This window comes from Pleurodeles waltl, chromosome 11 (genome assembly GCF_031143425.1).
Source record: "Pleurodeles waltl isolate 20211129_DDA chromosome 11, aPleWal1.hap1.20221129, whole genome shotgun sequence".
Lineage (NCBI taxonomy): Eukaryota > Metazoa > Chordata > Amphibia > Caudata > Salamandridae > Pleurodeles > Pleurodeles waltl.
Genome location: NC_090450.1, coordinates 928,765,868 through 928,792,181, shown reverse-complemented (window position 1 = coordinate 928,792,181; position 26,314 = coordinate 928,765,868). Strand labels below are relative to the sequence as shown.

Sequence of the window (26,314 nt, the reverse complement as noted above, 5' to 3'; positions counted from 1 at the left end):
TGCCCTTGGTGTAATGGGCAGCTGTCGTTTAGCTTTAAGGTAGCAGATTTGGATGCATTTAACTATCCATCTGGCTATACCTTGTTTTGATATTGGGTTTCCTGCATGAGGTTTTTGAAATGCAATAAATAGTTGTTTAGTCTTTCTGATGTTCTTTGTTCTGTCAATGTAATACATTAATGCTCTTTTGACATCTAATGTATGTAGTGCCCTTTCAGCTACGGTATCTGGCTGTGGAAAGAACACTGGAAGTTCCACTGTTTGATTTAGATGGAACGGTGAAATAACCTTTGGCAAAAATGTAGGATTAGTCCTTAGGACGACCTTATTCTTGTGTAGTTGTATAAAAGGTTCTTGTATTGTAAACGCCTGAATCTCGCTTACTCTTCTTAGGGAAGTAATGGCGATGAGAAATGCAACCTTCCAGGTTAGGAACTGTATTTCGCAGGAGTGCATGGGTTCAAAAGGTGGACCCATAAGTCTAGTTAGGACAACATTTAGGTTCCATGAAGGAACAGGTGGTGTTCTTGGTGGTATAATTCTCCTAAGGCCCTCCATGAATGCTTTAATGACTGGTATCTTATATAGGGAAGTTGAATAGGTAGTCTGCAGGTATGCAGATATTGCTGCAAGGTGTATTTTAATGGAAGAGAAAGCCAGGTTAGATTTTTGTAAGTGAAGCAAGTAACCCACTACATGTTCTGGAGTTGTGTGTAATGGTTGTATTTGATTAATATGGCAGTAGCAAACAAACCTCTTCCATTTACTTGCATAGCAGTGCCTGGTGGATGGCCTTCTGGCTTGCTTTATGACTTCCATACATTCTTGGGTAAGTTGTAAGTGCCCGAATTCTAGGATTTCAGGAGCCAGATTGCTAGATTCAGCGATGCTGGATGTGGGTGTCTGATCTTTTGGTTGTGTTGTGTCAACAGATCTGGCCTGTTGGGCAATTTGATGTAGGGTACTACTGATAGGTCTAGCAGCGTTGTGTACCAGGGTTGCCTTGCCCAAGTTGGTGCTATTAATACGAGTTTGAGTTTGTTTTGACTGAGTTTGTTTACCAGGTAAGGAAGGAGAGGGAGAGGAGGAAAAGCGTAAGCAAATATCCCTGACCAGTTCATCCATAGGGCATTGCCTTGGGACTGTTTGTGTGGGTATCTGGATGGGAAGTTTTGGCATTTTGCGTTCTCCTTCGTCGCAAACAAGTCTATTTGAGGTGTTCCCCAGAGTTTGAAATAGGTGTTCAGAATTTGGGGGTGGATTTCCCATTCGTGGACCTGTTGGTGATCTCGAGAGAGATTGTCTGCGAGTTGATTTTGGATCCCTGGTATAAATTGTGCTATTAGGCGAATTTGGTTGTGAATTGCCCAACGCCAATTTTTTTGTGCTAGCAGGCTTAACTGCGTGGAGTGCGTTCCCCCCTTGCTTGTTTAGATAATACATTGTTGTCATGTTGTCTGTCTTGACGAGAATGTATTTGTGAACTATTATTGGTTGGAAAGCTTTTAGTGCTTGAAAAACTGCTAGAAGTTCTAGGTGATTTATATGCAGTTTTGTTTGATGTACGTTCCATTGTCCTTGTATGCTGTGTTGATCGAGGTGTGCTCCCCACCCTGTCATGGAAGCATCTGTTGTTATTACGTATTGTGGCACTAGGTCTTGGAAAGGCCGCCCTTTGTTTAAATTTATGTTGTTCCACCACAGAAGCGAGAGGTAAGTTTGGCGGTCTATTAACACCAGATCTAGAAGATGACCCTGTGCTTGAGACCACTGTGATGCTAGGCACTGTTGTAAGGGCCTCATGTGCAGTCTTGCGTTTGGGACAATGGCTATGCATGAAGACATCATGCCTAGGAGTTGTAATATCATCCTTGCTTGTATCTTTTGTGTTGGATACATGCGTTGTATGATGGTGTTGAAATTTGGAATTCTTTGGGGACTTGGAGTGGCTACTCCTTTTGTTGTGTCTATTATGGCTCCTAGGTATTGTTGTACCTTGCACGGCTGAATGTTGGATTTCGTGAAGTTGACGGTGAACCCTAGTTTGAAGAGGGTTTGTATGATCTGATTTGTGTGATTTGAGCACTCTATTAACGAATGGGCCTTGATTAGCCAGTCGTCTAGATATGGGAACACATGTATTTGCTGCCTTCTGATGTGTGCAGCGACTACCGCTAGACATTTGGTAAAGACTCTTGGTGCGGTTGTTAATCCGAAAGGCAGTACCTTGAATTGGTAATGTATTCCTTTGAATACAAACCTTAGGTATTTCCTGTGCGATGGGTGTATTGGTATATGGAAATACGCGTCCTTGAGGTCTAAAGTTGTCATGTAGTCGTGTAGTTTTAGCAATGGTAATACTTCTTGTAGTGTGACCATGTGAAAGTGGTCTGATTTGATGAATGTGTTCACTATTCTGAGGTCTAGGATTGGTCTCAGCGTTTTGTCCTTCTTTGGTATCAGAAAGTACAGTGAGTAAACTCCTGTGTTTATTTGTGTGTTTGGCACTAATTCGATTGCATTCTTTTGCAATAGTGCCTGCACTTCTATCTCCAGGAGATTGGAATGATGTTTTGTCAAATTTTGTGCTTTTGGTGGTATGTTTGGAGGGAATTGTAGAAATTCTATGCAATAACCATGTTGGATAATTGCTAGAACCCAAGTGTCTGTCGTGATTTCCTCCCATGCTTTGTAATAATGACTTATTCTTCCCCCCACTGGTGGTGTGTGGAGGGGGTGAGTGACATGTGAGTCACTGCTTAGTAGTAGGGGTTTTGGGGCTTTGAAATTTTCCTCTATTCCTAGGGAATTGCCCTCCTCTATATTGTCCCCGAAAACCTCCTCTGTACCGTCCCTGGTAACTGGACGGTGTTGCCTGTGAGGTGCTGGCTTGTGTGCTCTGACCCCGAAACCCCCCTCTAAAGGGTGTTTTACGGAATGTGCTGTAATTCCCTCTGCTCTGCGGGGAGTAGAGTGCGCCATGGCTTTAGCAGTGTCCGTGTCTTTTTTGAGTTTCTCAATCGCTGTGTCCACTTCTGGACCGAACAGTTCTTTTTCGTTAAAAGGCATATTGAGAACTGCTTGCTGAATCTCTGGTTTAAATCCAGACGTTCGGAGCCATGCATGCCTTCTGATAGTTACAGATGTATTAATTGTCCGTGCAGCTGTATCTGCAGCGTCCATGGAGGAGCGGATTTGGTTGTTGGAAATGGTCTGTCCCTCCTCAACCACTTGTTTTGCCCTATTTTGTAGGTCCTTGGGCAGATGGTCAATGAGATGTTGCATCTCATCCCAATGGGCTCTGTCATAGCGCGCAAGTAGTGCCTGGGAGTTAGCGATGCGCCACTGGTTTGCAGCTTGTGCTGCGACTCTCTTACCAGCTGCATCGAACTTGCGGCTTTCTTTATCTGGGGGTGGTGCATCTCCAGATGTGTGGGAGTTGGCCCTTTTCCTAGCTGCTCCTACAACGACAGAGTCTGGTGGCAGCTGTGTAGTGATGAAAGCCGGGTCTGTAGGAGGCGCCTTATACTTTTTTTCCACTCTTGGTGTGATTGCCCTACTTTTGACCGGCTCCTTAAAGATTTCTTTTGCGTGCCGGAGCATACCAGGGAGCATAGGCAGGCTTTGGTAGGAGCTGTGGGTGGAGGAGAGTGTGTTGAATAAAAAGTCATCCTCGACCTGTTCTGAGTGGAGGCTTACATTGTGAAATTGTGCTGCTCTAGCCACCACTTGAGAATACGCAGTGCTGTCCTCTGGTGGAGATGGCTTCGTAGGGTATGCCTCCGGACTGTTATCTGACACTGGGGCGTCGTATAAGTCCCATGCGTCTTGATCTTGGTCACCCTGGCTCATGGTGGTGTGAGCTGGGGAATGTGATGGAGTTTGTGCTGGTGAGACGTTAATCACAGGTGGAGGAGAGGGTGGTGGGGTAACTTTTTTCACCACTTTTGTTTGTGGTGTTTGTTCAGTTTGGAACTCCAATCTTCTCTTTCTTCTAAAAGGGGGAAGGGTGCTTATTTTTCCTGTCCCCTGCTGTATGAAAATACGCTTTTGCGTATGGTCTACATCAGTTGAGTGTAGCTCTTCCTCAAACCTATGCTTTTGCATTTGGGAGGTTAGCGAGTGCTCTTCTGTATAAGAGCCTGAAACTGGGTCGGTTGCAGTTTGTTTTGGCACCGAAACCCTGTCTACATCTTTTTTCGGCTCCGAGGTGACTTTTTTCTTTTTCGGGGCCGAAACCTCTCGGCGTCGATCTTCTTCGGTGCCGCTGTCTCGGCGTCGAGCCGTGTCTACACCGGTATCTCGGTGTCGATGCTTGTCTCCAGCACTTTCTCGGTCCCGAGAAGGCTGCGTGCCGGCGTCTCGACCGGAGTCGGACGATCTCGGCACTGTTTGGGCCTTTTTCGGTGCCGACGGTCGGTCACCGAATTTATGGGTCGAGCCATGGCCTGGTGGCAGTGGCGTCCCCTGGGCCTTGTAAATCTTCTTCTGAGTGGTTTTCGACGTCTTACTCACGGTTTGTGTATCGTCGAATCCTTCGGAGTCCGATTCTTGGATCGAAAAGGTTCCCTCCTCTTCTTGTTCCTCGAACTCCCGGTGGGCTGTCGGCGCGGACGCCATCTGAAGTCTTCTGGCTCGACGGTCTCGGAGTGTTTTTCGGGACCGGAACGCACGACAGGCCTCGCAGGTGTCTTCACTGTGCTCAGGTGACAGGCACAGGTTGCAGACCAAGTGTTGGTCTGTATAGGGGTATTTATTGTGGCATTTGGGACAGAAATGGAACGGGGTCCGTTCCATCGGCGTTCTTCTGCACGTGGTCGGGCCGACCAGGCCCCGACGGGGGATCGAAAAAATTACCCCGAAGGGCACCGGAGCTCTTCGATCTTAGACGCGGTGTTGAATCTAACTACGCCGATCCCGAACGCAACAATACCGACGAAAATCTTCCGAAATTAGCTATCTTTCCGTTCCGAAACTCGGAGCGACAGGAACACGTCCGAACCCGATGGCGGAAAAAAAACAATCGAAGATGGAGTCGACGCCCATGCGCAATGGAGACAAAAGGAGGAGTCACTCGGTCCTGTGACTCGAAAGACTTCTTCGAAGAAAAACAACTTGTAACACTCCGGCCCAACACCAGATGGCGAGCTATGCAAAACATGCGTATCTACAGCGACAGATGCCATCGAACCAGATGTTTCACATCAATCTGTTAGAGTTACGGGCTGTACGTCTGGCTCTCAAGGCCTTCCTCCCTTCCCTTCGTGGTCAGTCGGTACAGGTCCTATCGGACAATACTACCACGATGTGGTACATAAACAAGCAGGGAGGAGTGGGGTCGTACCTTCTCTGCAGAGAAGCTCTTCGACTATGGTCCTGGGCAAAGGACCATCAGATTTGCTTGATAGCAAACCATCTGGCCGGAGTCTTGAACGTGCGTGCGGACAGTCTCAGTCGCCAATTCTCGGCAGACCACGAGTGGCGTCTCCATCCAGATCAGGTCTGTTTAATCTTCCAGAGGTGGGGGTTTCCTCGGGTAGATCTGTTTGCCACTCGAGAGAACGCGCATTGTCCGTTATTCTGCAGCCTCCAGTATCCGATGCAGGGAGCGTTGGGGGACGCGTTTCAAATAACCTGGTGCGGCCAGTTGCTTTACGCGTTTCCTCCCATACCCTTGATTCCTCGAGTATTGAGGAAGATTCGCCAGGACCGGGCTCTAGTCATCCTAATAGCTCCGGATTGGCCAAGGAGGGTATGGTACTCCGACCTTCTCCAACTCTCAATGTGCCCTCCGCTCCGTCTCCCTTTCAAGGCAGACCTCCTCTCGCAGTCGCAGGGGCAGGTTTTACACCCCAACCTCCAGAGTCTGCACCTACATGCCTGGAGATTGAACGGGGCAACCTGAGTTCCTTCTCTCTCCCGCCTGAGGTAGTGGATGTTATATTAGCGGCCAGGCGACACTCCACTAAATCTATCTACACTAATAGATGGTCTAAATTTGTTGCGTGGTGTGGAGAGAGGCAGATTGATCCTTTGCATGCTCATCTATCAGATGTTTTGTCTTTTGCTCTGTCTCTAGCGCAGAAAGGTTGTGCAGTGGCTACCATTAAGGGTTATTTATCGGCCTTGTCAGCCTTCATATGTCTTCCAGACCAACCATCTTTATTTAAAGCCCCTATTGTTATCAGATTCTTGAAAGGTCTTCTAAATAAATATCCTCCAAAGCCATTCGTTATGCCGCAATGGGATTTGTCCTTGGTCCTGACTTTCCTTATGGGGTCCCCTTTTGAACCTATGCATTCTTGCCCCTTAAGGTATTTGGTTTTAAAAACAGTCTTCCTGATAGCTATAACATCAGCAAGGAGAGTGAGTGAGTTGCAGGCCTTATCAGTAAAGCCCCCTTATACAACTTTTTATGGGGATAAGGTGGTGTTGAGGACCAAGGCTGCTTTCCTCCCGAAGGTTGTTTCACCTTTCCATTTGGCTCAGGCAATTACTTTGTCCACGTTCTATCCCCCGCCTCATCCTTCCAAAGAGGAAGAAAGACTGCACCGTCTGGACCCAAAGAGGGCGTTGAGCTTCTTTATTGATAGAACAAAGGATTTCAGGCTGGAGGATCAGCTGTTTATTGGATACGTGGGCAAGAGGAGAGGAAAGGCAGTCCACAAGAGAACACTATCCAGGTGGGTTGTTCTTTGCATTAAAATCTGTTACTCTTTGGCAAAGAAGGATCCTCCTGAGGGCATTAGAGCTCATTCCACCAGAGCTAAGTCGGCCACTTCGGCCTTGGCCAGAGGTGTTCCTGTGGTCGACATCTGCAAGGCCGCAACTTGGTCGTCCCTTCACACTTTTGCAAAACATTACTGTTTGGATTCTGAGGTTAGAAGGGACGGCCATTTTGCACGGTCAGTGCTGCAGGATTTCTTGGTTTGACCATTTAGGCACCCACCGCCGGGCGTGGTACTGCTTTGGGACTCTATTCATTAGGTGAGGAATCCACAGGTAGTTGTATCCATCAGAAGAACGAGTTACTTACCTTCGGTAACAACTTTTCTGGTGGATACATTAGCTACCTGTGGATTCCTCACGGTCCCACCCGCCTCCCCGTTGCCTTTCTGGTCTTACCAAGTAATCCTTGAGTACGCTCCTCTTGGTCTTCGAGGGTGCAATAGATGTTGTATATAATATATTTATATATGTATATATGTATATATCTTTGTGTATATACTTGATGTGTATATATATTTTAAAAAGAGAGAGTTATATATATATATAAAAGATTTACAGTTATTCATGCAATGTTGTGTATTTTTACAATGTTATGGGATGTTGCCTTGCTCTTTCATTGCATTGCCTGGTTGTTCTCATGCACGTAAAAAATTATTGGTACTGACGTCGGCACGTCGTCGAGGACCTCTTATTGCCTGTATGACGTCAGACGGCGTCGCGTGGGCTAGAGTGACGTCCTCGTCGACGTGCAGACACTAGTAAGAAGATTTCCGTCGAATGCTGGCGCCATGGGAGTATTCATTAGGTGAGGAATCCACAGGTAGCTAATGTATCCACCAGAAAAGTCGTTACCGAAGGTAAGTAACTCGTTCTTCTGCCTTTCTCTGCTTCAGTAGAAACCGGTCTGAGGGATGGCAGCAGCGTGGGCTGCCTGCAAAACCCTGGAAAACAGGTAGAAGCAATACTGGGGGATCCGCTAAGAAGCCCCAGAGGCATGGAATCATAAACCAATACTGGCAACAGTTATGATGGGTTATGATTCTGACATGTTTGATACCAAACATGCACAGGTTTGGAGTTACCATTTTGTAGCTGGACACAGGTGTCCAGCAGGTGGACACAAGTGTCCACCTGTGACCAGGACAGGAGTAAAATGGCATTCCCTTCACTTATGAAGTCCAGTGCAATGGAGCTGGAGTTCGAAGGGGCACCTCTGCTCATGCGCGGGTGCCCTCACACACAGATACCTGCACCCTACCCTCTGGGCTAGGAGGGCCTACCATAGGCCTGACTTACAGTGACCTAGTGCAGTGACCTGTGGTGAAAGGGTGCCTGCATCTTTTCATGTAGACCCCAATGGCAGGGCTGCAGACACATTTTGTATGGGCTCCCATGGGTGGCACAATACATGCTGCAGCCCATGGGGAACCCCAGGTGCCCCAATGCCCTGGGTTCCTAAGTACCATATACTAGGGACTTATAAGGGGCACCAGTATGCCAATTGTGGGGTGTGCAAAGGCCTAGGCAACCAAATTTAGAGGGAGAGATCACAGTTACTGGGGTCCTGGTTAGCAGGATCCCAGTGAAAACAATCAAAGCATATTGAGAGCAGGCAAAAAGTGGGGGTAACCATGCCAAAAAGAGTGACTTTCCTACAATAAGAAGCTAGATTTCAGAGCATGATAATTTCCCGGTTTGACTATGGCTTTCCTCACTGAAAAAACTGACTTGCTACACTTATTGTTGTTCTTCATGTTTCTTGTAAATTTCTCACACAATAGGAATCCACATCACATCACCCCACAGCACCCTTCTATCTAACAGTCGATCCTGAATGAGGCAACCTGTTCAAAGAGAGCTGCTTGCTTACATAAAAGCCAAGTCTGGACTTTCAGGATCTAAAAAGGTTCCTGAAACGTATATCTTTTCTAATAGTATCCCTCTCTGCTGCTTTAGTAAGGGGATAACCTCACCTCCATGGATCTTCAACATGTGTGTTTTCTTGTCCCAATACAACCAAACCACAGACTGTAACTGATATTTTCAGTAACAAGCCAGCACTACCAATTCAAAGTGCTTCGATTTAGACTGAAATGTTCACCCACAGACTTTATTAAGTGCCTGGTGCTGGCAGTTGCCTTCCTAAGAAGAGAAGGCCACAAATTATACCTGTACTTGGATGACTTGCTTGTCCAAGTCCCCTCAAAAGTAGAAGGTTGTGTTCCACAGGTGCTTTTGTCAGCCTTTTCCACTAACTAGGACAAACTATAAGCATTCGAACGTTCTCCATTTGCCCAATTACTTCTAACTCAAGTTCTCTCAGAGGGGATTTCCATGTATAGTCATAAGCGTTAAATAGTTCCGCCCTCCTGCGGGGACCCCGCATCACTTTTTCCAATATGTCTTCTTAAGTGTTGAGGTTCACACTTCTTCAGGAAGGCCTGTAGTCAATTACGAATGTCATTATGCAACCTAAAGGAAAGGCTTGTTTGCTACAAAAGGGAAATAGAAGGAGGAGACATACATTAAAATGCATGAATAATTTGAAAATTAACAGAAAAAATCTTTTACGAGCCCTTTTGTAATGAAAGATAAGGATGAAGGAATGCAGGGCAGTGTAGCCCATATGCTGCCATTATAAAGGAAGAAAAAGGAGACTGTGTCTTTAAGAACTGCTGGACCTACAGTATACCATCAAGCCCAGTGAGAGGCAGTTACTTCAGTTCTTTTTGTAGGCGGTACTAGCTGAGTTAAAGAGACACTTGATATATTATTTTGTCTAGTCCACCGGGGAGGAAGAAGGGTGGCTTAGGACTATCATGGAAGTGCCCCTACAAGAGAACTGGAGTTACAGGTAAGAAACTATTCCTTCTCTCGTAAGGGGATTTCCATGTATAGTCATAAACGTGGAATAGAGTAGCAAGCCCATCTCCACTGAAAGCGGTGAAGTAGACAGAACAATAATGAGATCAAGCAAAGAGATTTCTGAGAGAGGCCTGCCCTACTTGAGCATCTGTCCTCGCATCAGAATCAAGACACTAGTGTTTACTGAACGTGTGGCCAGACCTCCATGTAGCAGCTTTGCAAATATCTGCTAAAGGGATTTTTCTCATTAAGGTAGTCATGGCTACCTTGCCTCTGGTAGGGTGTGTTTTAGGTCTGCCAGCAAGAGTTTTATTAGCTAGCTGGTAATAAAACAGAATACCCAAGGATGTCCACCAGGAGAGTGATTGCTTGGAGGTCGCAAGACCTGTGCGAACCAAACCATAGTTAATAAATAGCTGCTGTGATCTGCGGATAGATTTAATTTTGCCTACGTAGAATTTCAAAACCTTCTTTACATCTAGAGAGTGAAGAGCTCTCTCCGCCCAAATAGATGAATTTTGAAAGAAAGTTGGTAAAGAAATAGTCTAGTTTACATGAAGAACAAGTTACTTACCTTTGGTAACAAATTATCTGGTAGAGACTATCTAGCTGCAGATTCTGTACCTTAGAATTCCCTGGCGTCAGCTTCAAATCCAGAATTTTTCTGCTGAGCAGTACTCTGCGCGCGCTGTTGGGTGGTGTAATTTGAATCCGCATGCGCCGTCCGGCTACGCGTGGCATCGTCAGCATCGTTGGAGCCGTCTGTGATTTCACGGTCTTCTATATAGGCACCACCCCGGCGTGCGTACGTCAGTTCTTTTCCACAACTTCCCACGCCAGAAGCGCAGCGTCATGGAAGAACCAACAATTACTTACTTTTCTTTCTTGATTGCTTGAGTGCAAAAACATGCCCTTGAGAAAGGGAAAAATCATGACACACATAATGTATATATCCGCAGAGTGGGGAGGCTGGGGGGGGGGGGGTGGGGGGGGGGGGGGGGGAGGGGTGTGTAAGGAATCTGCAGCTAGATAGAGCCTCTACCAGATAATTTGTTACCGAAGGTAAGTAACTTGTTCATCTGATAGAGACTTCAAGCTGCAGATTCCTTACCTTAGAATAGATACCCAAGATAAAACTCCTGGTGGAGGGTTGCAAGAATATACTTTACACCAGGAAGTCCTGCAGGACGAGCAGGCAAAATACCCCTCTCTCCTCACCTGGCTATCTAGGTAGTAGTGTCTTGCAAACGTGTGCAAGGAAGCCCACATTGCCGCTTGGCAGATAACAAGTACCGGCACGCCTAGAGCCAACAAAGTGGTAGCAGCTTTCCCTCTGGTAGAGTGAGCCCTCAAGCCCGCAGGAGGCTGATTCTTGGCCAAAGCGTAGCAAATTCTTATACAGAGAACGACCCAGCGCGAAATGGATCGTTTCTGGACTGCCCGACCCTTCCTTGCACCAACGTACCCCACAAAGAGTTGGTTGTCCACCCGGAACTCTTTTGTGAGGTCAAGGTAGAATGAGAACGCTCTTTTTGGGTCCAGCCGATGGAGCTGCTCCTCTTCTTTAGAGGGATACAGTGGAGCAAATAAGGTGAGCAGGGTGATTTTTTGACCCAGATGGAAAGGGGTCACCACCTTGGGGAGGAAAGAGGCACGAGTTCTGAGGACTGCTTTATCAGGATAGATCGTGAGATACGGCGGTTTCGATGATAAAGCCTGCATCTCACTCAGTCTCCTGGCAGATGTGATCGCCACTAAGAAAGCTGTTTTGATAGTGAGCAGCCAGAGAGGGCAGTTATGTAGAGGCTCAAAAGGAGCACACATTAGAAAAGTAAGTACTAGATTAGGGCCCCACTGGGGCATAAAAAAAGGCTTAGGTGGAAACCTATGTACAAGCCCTTTCTGATGGATATAACTACCTGTGGATTCCTCACCTTATGAATTCACCCATGCGCTAGCATCCGACGGAAAATCTTCCCAGCTCTCCACGTCGACGAGGACGTCACAATTGCACGGCTCCACGCGACTCCGTTTGAGGTCACCGTGCCAATAAGAGGTCCTCGCCGGCGTGCTGACATCAATTCCCTTTTTTCCGTGCCTTCGACGCTAATGGTTTTCTCCTAGCTCTCGCTACTTTTGGAGGTGTTCCATCTTGTTGCTAGTTTCTATCTGGTTTCTAGTTACAATGTCTCCTCCTAGGAAGTCGGGATTCAAGCCATGTCGAGAGTGGAGAGGTCACATGTCGGGTACTGACCCTCACGACGACTGCCTTTGGTGTCTGAGCTCTGAGCATGACGTCGAGGAGTGTGTTTCTTGCCAGAGCATGAATCCAAAGGCTTGGAAAGAAAGAGAGGCCAAACTCTTTTTGGCCAAGGCGAAGAAGGGGCATAAGAGCCATCGTAGATACTCTTCCCATGCTTCTTCAAAGAGGCATAAGAAACGGCGCCGTCATGACTCATCGGCGTCGTTTGGCTCGAAGCCGATCAAGATCTCCATCTCGTCGGTGCCGTGGGAGGTGAGTCGAACAGTGACTCCACAACCTCAGAACCATGAGGCTCCTCCGGCGCCATCAGTCTTCGAGGTAGTGGCACCTCCGGACAGTCCTCGATTTTCACCTGCTGCTCTTGAGTCCGATGTTCAGCAAGCACAGGTGCAACAGGGAGATCAGCGGTATCCTGCCTTCCCAGCTCCGGGAGCGGATCCGGTGGCATTTTTTAATGCCATGTTCTCCATGTTCAATGCAATGGCCCCTGCAGGTGCACCGGCTGGTCCCAGGGGTCCGTTGGCATTTTCGTTGGGCTCTCCTGAGCCATACAAGGCGGCACCGTTTATGCCCTTCTATCCGGCTGAGGGTGCTGGACCGGTACCGATGACATCGCCTCAAGGTCCTGTGGTTCCCATGATGTCGCCTTCCAGGCCTATGGCGCCGATTTTATTGCCCGTCTGCCGGCACCGATGGTGTAGCCGCAAGTGTCCTCGGCGCCATTGGGATCCGTTCCGACGCCGGATCCAAGTGATGGATTTGACTGAAGTCAACCTTCCTCTCCTGTTCCACGCCAAGTGTTAAAGCCAGTGTCATCGACGTCGGCCAATTCTATGTCGACGCCGAGTTTGGAGGCTAGACGGTCATGCCTTGAGACTCTTAGAGCAGTTGTTGGAGGAGGGGGAGATTGTGGAGCCCTTTGGAGAATATCAAGGGCTGGATTCGGCCAGTGGGCTTGACACTTCCCCGGAAAGGGACGGGTCTTCACCAGGGGAGTTCACAGAGGAGGCGGCCTCCTTTCACAGAGTCGTCAGGAAGGCGGCAGAGTTTTTAGATCTTCCATTGCCAGCTGCAGAGGTTAAGACAAACATTTTAACAGAGGTCCTGCATCCTTCAACTTCTGCGGATCCTTTGCTTCCGTTCAACAATGCTCTTAGGGAGCCCATATTAGAGCTTTGGAGGAAGCCTGTGTCGTCGCCTGCTGTGAATAGATCTGTAGCACAAAGATATAGAGTGGCGCCTAGTGATCCGGTGTTTTTATCAAAACATCCTACCCCGGTGAGTCTGGTGGTTCAGGCCCCTTGCTCTACACGGTCTGCTCCAGGCTCCTTCCCTGTGATTCCATCAGTCAGGGAATCCAAAAGGATGGAGCAATCCGCAAAGACGACTTTCTTCTCTTGCAGCACGGCTCTCAAGGCTGTGAATGCTACCTGTGTTCTGGGTAGATACGTCCACACTCTGATGGACTCCGCGAAGGCTATGATTCCAGACCTGCCGCAGGATGTACAGAGACCATTGGGTGAACTCCTATCTGATGCGCAGGCTGCGGCAAACAAATTATCTAGTCTGAATTCCACGGACTCGGTGGCCAGGGCAATGGGTACATCTATCGCTACCAGGAGGCACGCTTGGTTGAGGTCCTCTGGGTTTTCTTCAGATGTACAGACCACTTTATTGGATTTGCCCTTTGATGGGGAAAAGCTGTTTGGTGGTAAAGGGGACTCTGCCCTAGAGCGCTCTAAAGATAGTCGGGCCACGGTGAAGTCTTTGGGTCTGCAAGCCTCTTCTGTTACCCCTTTCAGTTCCTTTCGGAGGTTCAGGGGGTTTAGGCGTGGAGTCGTTTACCTTGGGAGACCCAGTCCACGGTCCAGCAGCCTACCAGCCTCCCATATCGATCCTTTAGAGGGCGGGGAGGGTTATGACCAGAGGGGCCACCCAGCAGCACCCTGCATCATCCTCTTCCTCTGGAGGACAACAGCAAGGGAAGCAGCCCTAGTTTTCTCCCCTTTATTGACCATACTTCTCCTGTAGGGGGAAGATTACGTCTTTTTCTCCACAAGTGGGAGTTAGTTACATCAGACACATGGATTCTAAACATTGTGAGAAAAGGATATGCTCTCCCGTTTCAGGAGTTTCCTCCTCCGATCCCTCCCCGTCCCTCATTTTGCTCCGAAGACCATCTCCTGTTGTTGCAGCAGGAGATTCGGATCCTATTGTCAAAAGGTGCGGTGGAGTTGGTTCCAGAGCAGGAAGGGGGTAAGGGTTGTTATTCAAGATACTTCCTGATCCCCAAGAAGGACGGTCGTTTGAGACCCATTCTAGACCTGAGGATTTAGGATTTGTTCCTCAAACAGGAAAATTTCAAGATGCTGACTCTGACACAGGTACTTCTGGCGTTGATCATAGAGGATTGGATGGTGTCTGTCAACTTGCAGGATGCTTACTTTCATCTCCTGTAAGGAAATGGCTCCCTGTTGCAGTTACCCCCCCACTTTTTGCCTGATACTAATGCTGACTTGACTGAGAAGTGTGCTGGGACCCTGTTAACCAGGCCCCAGCACCCAGTGTTCTTTCACCTAAAATGTACCATTGTTTCCACAATTGGCACACCCCTGGCACACAGATAAGTCCCCTGTAAAAGGTACCAGTGGTACCAAGGGCCCTCTGACCAGGGAAGGTCCCTAAGGGCTGCAGAATATGTTGTGCCACCCTAAGGGACCCCTCACCTAACACATGCACACTGCCTTTGCAGATTGTGTGTGTTGGTGGGGAGAAAAAGGCAAAGTCGGCATGGCATCCCTCAGGATGCCAAGCACACAAAATACTGCCTGTGGCATAGGTAAGTCACCCCTCTAGCAGGCCTTACAGCCCTAAGGCAGGGTGCACTATACCACAAGTGAGGGCATAGCTGCATGAGCAATATGCCCCTACTACAGTGTCTAAGTCTATTCTTAGACATTGTAAGTACAGTTGTGGCCATATTAAGTATATGGTCTGGGAGTTTGTCAAAAACGAATTCCACAGCTCCATAATGGCTACACTGAATACTGGGAAGTTTGGTATCAAACTTCTCAGAATAATAAACCCACACTGATTCCAGTGTTGGATTTATTAAAACATGCACACAGAGGGCATCTTAGAGATGCCCCCTGTATTTTACCCAATTGTTCAGTGCAGGACTGACTGGTCTGTGCAAGCCTGCTGCTGAGAGACGAGTTTCTGACCCCATGTGGTGAGGGCCTTTGTGCTCTCTAAGGACAGAAACAAAAGCCTGCTCTGGGTGGAGGTGCTTCACACCTCCCCCCTGCAGGAACTGTAACACCTAGCAGTGAGCCTCAAAGGCTCAGGCTTCGTGTTACAATGCCCCAGGGCACTCCAGCTAGTGGAGATGCCCGACCCCTTGACACAGCCCCCACTTTTGGCGGCAAGTCCAGAGGAGATAATGAGAAAAACAAGGAGGAGTCACCCACCAGTCAGGACAGCCCCTAAGGTGCCCTGAGCTGAGGTGACCCCTGCCTTTAGAAATCCTCCATCTTGGTTTTGGAGGATTCCCCCAACAGGAATAGGGATGTGCCCCCCCTCCCCACAGGGAGGAGGCACAAAGAGGGTGTAGCCACCCTCAGGGCCTGTAGCCATTGGCTACTGCCCTCCTAGACCTAAACACACCCCTAAATTGAGTATTTAGGGGCTCCCCAGAACCTAGGAAACTAGATTCCTGCAACCTGAAGACGAAGAAGGACTTCTGACCTGAAGCCCTGCAGAGAAGACGGATACACCAACTGCTTTGGCCCCAGCCCTACCGGCCTGTCTCCCCACTTTAGAAAAACTGCAACAGCGACACGTCCCCCAGGGTCCAGCGACCTCTGAAGCCTCAGAGGACTACCCTGCATCCAAAAGGACCAAGAACTCCAGAGGACAGCGGCCCTGTTCCACAAAGACTGAAACTTGCAACAAAGAAACAACTTTTAAAGGACTCCAAGTTTCCCGCCGGAAGCATGAGGCTTTCCCCTCTGCACCCGACGCCCCCGGCTCGACCTGCGGAGAAACAACACTACAGGGAGGACTCCCCGGCAACTGCGAGCCCGTGAGTAGCCAGAGTTGATCCCCCCCCTGAGCCCCCACAGCGACGCCTGCAGAGGGAATCCAGAGGCTCCCCCTGACCACGACTGCCTGCTTCCAAGAACCCGACACCTGGTAAAGACACTGCACCCGCAGCCCCAGGACATGGAGGATCCGACCTCCAGTTCAGAAGTGACCCCCAGGTGGCCCTCTCCCTTGCACAGGTGGTGGCTACCCCGAGAAGCCCCCCCCTTGCCTACCTGCTTCGCTGAAGAGACCCCTGGGTCTCCCATTGAAACCAATTGCAAACCCGGTGCCTGTTTGCACTCTGCACCCGCCCGCCCCTGCACCGCTGAGGGTGTATTTTTTTGTGCTGACTTGTGTCCCCCCCCCCCCCCCCCCCCCCCCCCCGGTGCCCTACAAAACACCCCTGGTCTGCCCTCCGAAGTCGCGGGTACTTACCTGCTGGCAGACTGGAACCAGGGCACCCCTATTTCTATTGAAGCCTATGTGTTTTAGTCACCACTTTGACCGCTGCACCTGACCGGCACTGAGCTGCTGGTGTGGTAACTTTGGAGTTGCCTTGAACCCCCAACGGTGAGCTACCTTGCACCCAACTTTGAACCCTGTAAGTGTTTTACTTACCTGTGAAACTAACAAATACTTACCTCCCCCAGGAACTGTCGATTTATGCACTGTGTCCATTTTTAAAATAGCTTATTGCTATTTTTGCCAAAACTGTACATGATATTGTGTCGATTCAAAGTTCCAAAGATACCCGAGTGAAATACCTTTCATTTAAAGTAGTGTTTGTAAATCTTGAACCTATGGTTCTTAAAATAAACTAAGAAAATATATTTTTCTATACAAAAACGTATTTGCCTGGAATTGTCTTTGAATGTGTGTTCCTCATTTATTGCCTGTGTGTAAATCAAATGCTTAACACTAGAATTATCTCTTTTTGCCACTATCTTACCTCTAAGGGGAACCCTTGGAGTCTGTGCATGCTATTTCTTACTTTGAAATAGTACATACAGAGCCAACTTCCTACATTGGTGGATCAGCGGTGGGATACAAGACTTTGCATTTGCTGGACTACCCAGCCAATACCTGATCACACGACTAAATTCCAAAAATTGTCATTTAGGAGCTGATTTTTGAAATTTGAGATATTTTTCTAAATTTGTACAAATCTGGCTAGGGCCTTGTGTTAGTCCCTGTTAGCATTTCTTTTAGAGTTTAAAAGTTTGTAAAAGTTTGGATTAAGTTCTAGAAATAGTTTTAGATTCTTAAAAAGTATCCCAACTTTTAGAAAAATAATGTCTAGCACAGAAGAGATGGTGGTGGAACTCAACCTCACCCCTTACCTGCATCTAAGGATGTCAGAGTTAAGGTCTCTCTGAAAGCTAAAAAAGTTAAAAATTGGGTCCAACCCTACCAAAGTAAAGCTACAGGAGCTTTTGGCAGAGTTAAAAAGGGACCATCCCTCTGAGGATAATCCTTCAGATGGGGAAATTAGTGAACAGGAGGATGACTTCCCCCCTCCTGTCCTAAATAGGGAGAACAGGGTCCCTGAAACCCGGACTCCTCAAATCCTAGTCAGAGAGACTGGTTCTTCCATAGGGGAGTCCAGTACCTCTGAAAACACGGAGGGCAGCCTCAATGAAGATGACCTCCTGTTAGCCAGGATGGCCAAAAGATTTGCTTTGGAGAAACAGCTTCTAGCCATAGAAAGGGAAAGACAAGAGATGGGCTTAGCTCCCATCAATGGTGGCAGCAACATAAATAGGGTCAGAGAGAATACTGACATCCTAAAAATCCCCAAAGGGACTGTAACCAAATATGAAGATGGTGATGACATCACCAAGTGGTTCACAGCTCTTGAGAGGGCTTGTGCAACCAGAAAAGTAAACAGATCTCACTGGGGAGCTCTCCTTTGGGAAAAGTTCACTGGAAAGTGTAGGCACAGACTCCTCACACTCTCTGGTAAAGATGCAGAATCCTATGACCTCATGAAGGCTACCCTGATTGAGGGCTTTGGATTCTCCACTGAGGAGTACAGGATTAGGTTCAGGAGGGCTCAAAAATCCTCGAGTCAGACCTTGGTTGATTTTGTAGACTACTCAGTGAAAACACTGGATGGTTGGGTAACTGGAAATGAAGTGCATGACTATGTTGGGCTTTATAAATTGTTTATGAAAGAACACATTTTAAGTAACTGCTTCAATGAAAAGTTGCATCAGTATCTGGTAGACCTAGGTCCAATTTCTCCCCAAGAATTGGGAAAGAAGGCAGACCACTGGGTCAAGACTTGGGTAACCAAAACTTCCACTGGGGGTGACCAAAAGAAAGGGGGGACAAAGCCTCCCCAGGAGAAAGTGGGTGACACTAGAAACAAAGAAAAAGAGTCCTCTGTAGGCCCCCAAAACCAGACCAGGTGGGTGGGCCCCAAGACACAACCCAAAACAAAGGTGGGTACCAGGGTAAGAACTGGGATGCCACTAAGGCATGGTGCCAAAACTGTAGACAGACAGGGCACCACACCAAGGACACTACTTGTCCCAAAAACAAACCCCCTAGCAAAATCCCAGGGGTGACCAGTGTAGCCATTGGGGATGACTCCTCAGGTGAGGAGGTCTTCATAGCCTTCAACTGGAAAAAGGGCCCAACAGGTGAGCTGGAGATTCCAGAGGGAAGTAGACACTTCTACCACCTACTGGTGAATGGAATCCCAGCCACTGCCCTGAGAGACACTTGTGCCAGTCACACTATTGTGCATGACAGGCTGGTGTTCTCAAACCAGTACATCCCAGGTGAGACTGCCAGAGTAAGAGTTAGCCCAGACAGGGTCACTGATAGGCCTGTGGCTTTTGTGCCCATAAAAGTGGGTGGGACTTTTAGATGGAGAAGGGTGGTAGTCAGTACAGACCTCCCCCTTGATTGTCTCCTTGGAAATGACTACCCAGAGGTTAGTCAGAGCCCAAAAGAGAAACTGGTCCAGTGCCAGTCCTCTCCCAAGGATTCTGGAGGTGCTACCCCTGCAGTAACTGCAAGTAGGCCCCAGAAGAAAAAGAAAAGAAAACAGAGTAGGAAGGGTGGACAACCTTTAGCCAAGGTTCCAGCAAGCCAAGGAGATTCTGCTCCAGTAGGGGAGAACTCCAAAAGTGGCACTGGTAAAGTCCAACCTGACCCACAAGAAGTCCTGGCTAGTCAGGCAACTGTTAAACCTGAGTGGGTGGCTCCTCAGTTAACAGAAGAAAGAGTGGAAGAAGGGTGTTTACTACAAAAGGTAGTAACCCCCACTCTAATACAGCAGACAGGCACCCTGAACCCAAAGAAGCCTGTAACTTAGCCCCTTCCCCTGTAGGTGAAGAGCTAAAGGTGTGGTTCTGGGCACTGACAGCTGTCAGTGGCCTCTGCTGGGTGTTAGCCTTTATGGCTGCACTATCCTTGGGTTTATGCATTTCCCCCACAATATCTTTGATCCCTCGGGTTCTGAGGAAGATTTGCCAAGATCGGGCTCATCTAGCCCCGGATTGGCCAAGAAGGGTGTGGTACACTGACCTTCTCCAACTCTCGCTGTGCCCTCTGCTTCGTCTCCCTCCTAGGGCAGACCTCCCCTTGCAGTCGCAGGGGCAGGTTCTACACCCCCACATCCAGAGCCTGCACCTTCATGCCTGGAGATTGAACAGGGCAACCTGAGTTCCTTTTCTCTCCCACCAGATGTAGTGGATGTTATTTTATCAGCCAGGCGACACTCCACTAAGACCGTTTATGCCAGTAGGTGGCAAAATTTGTGGCCTGGTGTGGAGGAAAGCAAACTGATCCTTTGAAGGCCCACCTTTCTGATATTTTATTATTTGCTTTAGATTTAGCAAAGAAGGGTTGTGCAGTGGCTACAGTTAAGGGTTATTTGGCTGCTGTGTCAGCCTTTCTTTGCCTCCGGGATCAGCCCTCATTGTTTAAATCACCTATTGTGATTAGATTTTTGAAGGGTTTAGTTAATAGGTCAGCACGCTGGTGAGGACCTCTTATTGGCACGGTGACGTCAGACGGAGTTGCGTGGAGCCTTGCAATTGTGACGTCCTCGTCGACGTGGAGTGCTGGAGGTAAGATTTTCCTTCGGATGCTGATGCATGGGTGAATTAATAAGGTGAGGAATCCACCGTTAGCTATTGTATCCACCAGAAAAAGCGTTACTGAAGGTAAGTAACTTGTTCTTTAAGAATCTCAGTACAATGGGTTGATCGGGCAAGCGAAGAAAGATATCCCTTAAGGGTCCCTAAGGAGAAACCCTGTTGAGCGAGTGATAGAATGAACAAAAGGATATTAGAAAGAGAAGAAGAAAGATGATCAATAGACCTCTCTGTTCAATATGATACAAAACGTTTCCACCGGCAGGCATAAATCGACTTAGTAGAGGGACGCCTGGCAGCCAGAATGACATCACAGACCACGGGAGGGAGGTCATAAACCATCAACTGTCGCTGCTCAATCTCCACGGATGAAGCCGCAGAGTTGACAGTTTCGGGTGGAGGACCTTCCTCTGCTGCTGCGACAGAAGATCCTCCCGAAGAGGCAACCTGATTGGAGGACTGATGCTCATTTTGAGAAGCTCTGGATACCAGACTCTCCGTGCCCAATCCGGAGCCACGAGGATTACTTGGGCCCGGTTGTTCTTGATTTTCTTGAGAACTCTGGGCAGAAGTGGTATGGGCAGAAAGGTCTATAGGAGGCCTGAACTCCACTCATGACAAAAAGCGTTGCCTAGCGATAGCCCCCTCTGAAACTCCAGTGCAAATTCCAGATTTGAAGCCGACGCCAGGGAATTCTTTTTTTCTTTTTTTTACTTTGTTTATTGGTTTTTCATAGAAGGCAGTAGTCAAAAATACATGTGTATGTTCTTCTTTACATGCCGTGTAATCAAAATTGTTTTATACAGAGCATAGGCACAGAATAATTAATGGCATTATTCCATAGGTCACCATTGAGGCCAACCACATGCACAGAACATTGACACTTCCCACTTATTCTTGTTTCCAGTTTCCACCAGCGCAATTTGTGTCGCCGACTAAACTCTGAACTAATTTAACCTCAATAAAGAAATAAAGCAATTACCTAGAAAAGAAAAAAGGAAAGAACAAAAGAAAAAAAAAAGGGAAAACAAACTATGAGCAGGGTTATTACAATGTGGCACCTTAGGATTAGGTCCTGCCAGTATATCTAATTCGTTCTGGTGGTGTGGTCACCTCTAACGTCTTCCTGCTTCTACTTCATTTGTAGGTTCTATCCCCCTTCTCTGGGGTCCCCCCGCACTACAAATATAGTTTTCTCTACTACCCGCGAGCAGTAGCATCTCTCATCCTGCCCTAGGAATTGTCAACAACCATGGGGGCTGGGCTGTTCCTCTGGCGCATGTTATATGATCCCCTGTCTGCTCGCCCTCCTCCTGCCCTGTCATCTATCTCCTCAGTGTCCTTCCCCCAGCGCTGTTGTTTCTCCACTTTCTGATGTCCCCTCACCCCCGCGCCCAGCTTTCCCAAGCCTCTAATATTTCTGTCCACAGTAGGGCTATGGATCTCGCCCGTATCCCTCGTGCCTCTTCTCCCTGCAGCGCCTGCTGATTGGCCTGAGCCCATCTCGAAACATCATTCCTCCATCCGTGGACCCATCTGGGATTTCCAGGCCAATGCAATGCAGCACCTGTACAGGACCAGGGCAAGGTCCAGGAACCTATTTCCCACTTTCTTGGATGCCTGTCTGCCATGTAAACCCACCAGGCATAGTAGAGGGTCTGGGTATAATCATGTCCCCAAGGTCTCCCCTAGGTCCTCCATCACTTCCCTCTGTATGGTGGGGCATTCCCAGACCATGTGACCAAAGTCCGTATCTGCCATCTGACATCTGGGGCAATCCCTGGGTTCTCCCCCATATGTCACCCTAAGTCTATGTGGAGTGAGGTAGGTTCTGTGAACATAATTGTATTGAATATATCTGAACCTTGTGTTTCTAGATACAGTCCAAGGGTATGCTAACACTTTCTGCCACTCTGTATCTGTCAGTTCTCTGCCCGCTGTCTCCTCCCATTTCGACCTCAGGGTCTGTAAGGCCTTTAATGTAGTATCGGTAAGGGCCTTGACGCCAGGGAGTTCTAAGGTAAGGAATCTGCAGCTAGATGTCTCTCTCAAATAGTCATAGATAACCTTGGGCAGGAATTTGGGATTGAATACCGTTTATGGTTCATGAGCAGGCAGGCGGTAATATTCAATGCTTACGGCTATCATGGAAATACCCCTACAAGTGAACCGGAATTACAGATAAGAAACTATTCCTTCCTCTGGGCTAACCTGGCGACCCAGCTGGGGAAAGCCTTTCCTTCTCCAGAGAGTGATAAAACTGCAGACAACTGCAATGACATGTTGCTAAAAAAAAAAACAGTCTTGGTCAGAACATACACGTCCCTGTTAGGGCTCATGCCATCTTTCATCAGATTAGTACCCTTCTGCAGGCAGTTGGACTAATACACTACTGCAGACTGTGAATGTGATCAATACAAGAGAAGGTGGATGTTTAATGGAAGCAAGCAACTGGCTCATGGAACAACACAATGCGAGTAACAAGAAGACTGAAGTAAGTCTTGTTGCTGCGGAAGTTTCCATTAAAACTTGGTGCCGGTTTTCCCTTTAGATAACAACAAACAGTAAGGTGCAAAGTGCGTCTTGTAGTCTATTAATAATTTCCCACTATTTATCCCCAGGACACTCCCAATTTTGAACATTACTACTTGTCAATGCAACTTCAATGGCCAGCCCGGCGGCTAGCGGGCCGTGTGGTAGAAGAATAGCGGCAACACACTGACAAAGATGCACAGCATATGGTCCAGAAAACCTTTCTCACCTCAGCCTCACCACCCCCACGCTGTAGTACACTTGTAACAGTAGCCCGTGCTAGCTACAGGCGAAGTGTCAAACTTATGCCCCTGCTCCCGACATATTCCCCAAAAATTAGACTAGTGGGCCTCTGAGCCGCTCCGGATAATGCTGGCACAAGCGGGTCTTCAATGATGGGAGGGGTTGGGGATTTACTCAGTGGGAGCTCTCTTCTGCAATAAGGTGCTTGAAGCCTTTGACCACTTACACACTGACAGGGGTATACCTGGGGGTCACTTCCTAGCACAAGCTATACTCCTTGCCATATTGGATGACCTATGGCAGATAACGGATTCAGAAACGGACCCTCATCCATTAGCACCCGCATTACATGTTATGAGCAGTGGAAAGCTCCTAATTATATGGTTTGCCCGGGCACTGACATACACGACTCACGACCCCTGCAGTGGATTCATGGTAGCTGGGAGCAGGATGTGGGCAGAGAATTCACGGATAAAGGATGGGACAGGGCACAGCTATATCATAAAAAAGTGCAGAGGAATGCCAGGTTTCAATATATGCAATTCAGTATGTATCATAGTGCTTACCTTACACCAGATACACTACACAAAATGTTTGGATCCCCTTCAGAAAGCCCCTGCTGTTGTGGTCCTGTTGCCAATATGATCCTGCCCGGAACTGGGTCGATTTTGGCATCAAATAACGGAGAATCTCGCAGAACTGACTGAGTGTACAGACAAACACACTGCCAAAAGTGCCCTACTGGGCGTCTTTCGCCGCCCCAAGCGAGCGATAGTAACTAACCGCTTTATTGACTTTGCGCTAGTCATGGGTAGATGAGCCATCGCTATGAACTGGAAGTCACTTATGCTTCCAACACTTTCCCATTGGTGTGCCCCACTGTTGAAAGCTATGTCATGGAAAGCTATCTATGGCTGGACAAATTTAAGGGAAAATCACACCCACCTAAACAAAAAGAAAACATACCAAATTCAATCAATTTGCCACTTCAGATTCAGGCCAAAGAACCAAGGTAGATAAATTAAAGCTGATTAGACTCTAAACTAACACTAGTATCAACTCATGCACAGTCCTTTTCAAGGTCCACCATAGAAGTCCTTAGAAAACTGGAAAGGTTCATATATTGGATTCTGCCGAAATGACTAACAAGTCCATGTGGTCCAGAACGGAGCAACCTAACAAACAATGGGTCTAAAATACAAGGACAAGCTAATGCAGCATTTAAAGACCTGAACTAGCCAGGACAGTGGAAACACTTGAAGCATTATGTACTGTAGTTATTACGGGGACCCATAAATCAATGTTGTTCTTAAAGAGATCCAGCAGTCTGGGCAAGAGGCTTTAAGCTGATGGGCTTTTGGTAATAGTCAGCCTACCCTCAGTATAAGACAAAACAAGATGATGGGGCATAAGCAACAAGAGGAAACAAAACTGTAATGCTCTACATTTTCACAACAAGGCTGTTCCAGGCTTTATTCTTGATTTCAAGTTTCCTTTTAGTCAGCTTCCTTACACAGGGGCCCACGAGGCACTATATCTGACTTATCCCTCAGTATTTTATTCATTGGATGCTTAAGATTACAGTTAGTCTGAAAGGATGAGAAATTAACACCATCTATGTGGTTTGAGAACAATAGAACCATGACTGGCCTTCGATAAATTATTAATAAAAGCATGGGTATTTTTAAAAGAGTCAATAATCAATAAAGCAGAGCAAAATTGTCTAAGCAGTTATAAATAGAAGGTAAATTAATGTTCATAAGTTGCTTTAAAGGGCAAGCTAGATACTGCTGAATCACGTAAGTAGATTTGTCAATTAACTGAGGAAGAGAAAAAGAAACTAACAAAGGATTATGGGGACTATAGCCCACGGAGTCTATGGGAAAAGATAAAATGTGAATAACTAAGTCTTTAGAAACAAAAATGCAATCAATAAAACCAGAACTCCTCCTAACTGTAAGGATTGGAGAGGCAACAATTATCAAAGAAGAAACCCATTAAACATTGACCAGATTGCTGTCAGAGATCAAATCTAGTAAATAAAGTCCTTGATGATGCCAACTGCCACAACAAACAGCAACACTCATGTCATCTGTGGATATTCTGGAACACTTATCAGAACTTTTTTGTTTTAATTTGGCATTAAAATAACCAGCTACAATTATGGAACAGGGTGGAAAAATCAGTAAGAGATTCAATAAAATCCAAGGGTTTAAACAAACCAGTAACATTGTTAAAGTTGTTTGATACAAAATTGGCACTGTAAAAACTAACAATCAAAAAATCACTTGTCTCCACACCACATAATTTGTACAGACTGGTAAATATGAATACTGCGGCTTGAGGGCAAAGAGAATACAGGAACAGGATCATTTAAAGTAGTTGGTTGAGGGAGTCACAAAATGTCATTCAGTGATTCCAGAACGGTAAAACTATTGTGAATATGGAATTTTGGCTAGCTATTAATATTAACTGTGGCTGAATGTTTGGGATAACAGGTCATAGGTAATGTGAAAGTGAGTTTTATAAACAATAGCCTAGAGGAACAGCTATACTCCTAGCACCCAGAAGTTAACAGGGTTCAAAGATTTTTTAAAAGAGGATACCAACAAATATATTTTTTAAACTTGACTACCATACAATCCCCTTGTCCTTGTTTGACAGCTGGACCCATACAGGATTCTTGCCTAACAAACGTAATCTCATTTTGCAAGGAGGGAAACCCATGTAGTTGATTATGTAGCCAATGAATAGTCTTGTTCGTAAGTTCACTGAATACTTGTCAGGTAGTAGGTTCAGCAATGGTAACCTTGAATCATCAATTCCGACATTTATTTCTAGTGTAGTGTCGTTATTGGCTGGATGTGAAAGATTAATGAATAGACTGGAAACACCTGGACTAGTACTTGAAGAAGCCATGGTCGTCAGCAGGTCCTTGGCTTCAATAGAGAAAACTCTCTTGTATGTGCTCAAAATCAGGTTCCAGTGCTGCAACAACATAGGGCTCGAATTTATGAAAGATTGAAAAGAGTAGGCCCTGTTAGCCTCATTGTTTCCAGAAATAGGACAAGAAGAGGATGCCGGCAATCCAGCTAGATGAAGGGAGGGTAATTCTCCATGAGTGAGCTGTGCTGGGCTCTTAGCATGGGTGTGGATCGCTGCAGTGGTCTAACTCTTTTGGCACAATAAGTTAAGCTAAATTATAACATGAACAAAACTTCACATAGAAGATTGCTGTGACAAGAAGAATATCCATTGTAAACAGGAGAAACACATCTATGTTCAATCATTAGTCTAAGACATTAAGAATGTGATTTTTTTGGTATTACCTTCTTACTTACCGGTAGTTAAAGAATCCCAGAACAATGCCAAATGTCATATGTGCCACTCCAATGATGATGGACATTTTCATTTTGAAAGAGTTTAAAAAGGTTAACCGGTTAGTTGCCAAATTCCAAATCTAGTGATGAGAAAAAAAATGCACTTT

The 26,314-nt window shown here is 47.0% G+C and overlaps 1 protein-coding gene across 1 annotated transcript in view; it reads right to left on the bottom strand.

Moving 5' to 3' along the window:
* The window catches only part of ATP6V0A2 (ATPase H+ transporting V0 subunit a2), a 407,112-nt gene that overhangs the window by 120,848 nt on the left and 259,950 nt on the right, over positions 1-26,314 (bottom strand). Inside the window, exon 14 of the mRNA XM_069215012.1 lies at positions 26,169-26,287. Within this exon, the coding sequence (XP_069071113.1) occupies positions 26,169-26,287 (119 nt within the window). The remainder of the gene's footprint in view (positions 1-26,168; positions 26,288-26,314) is intronic.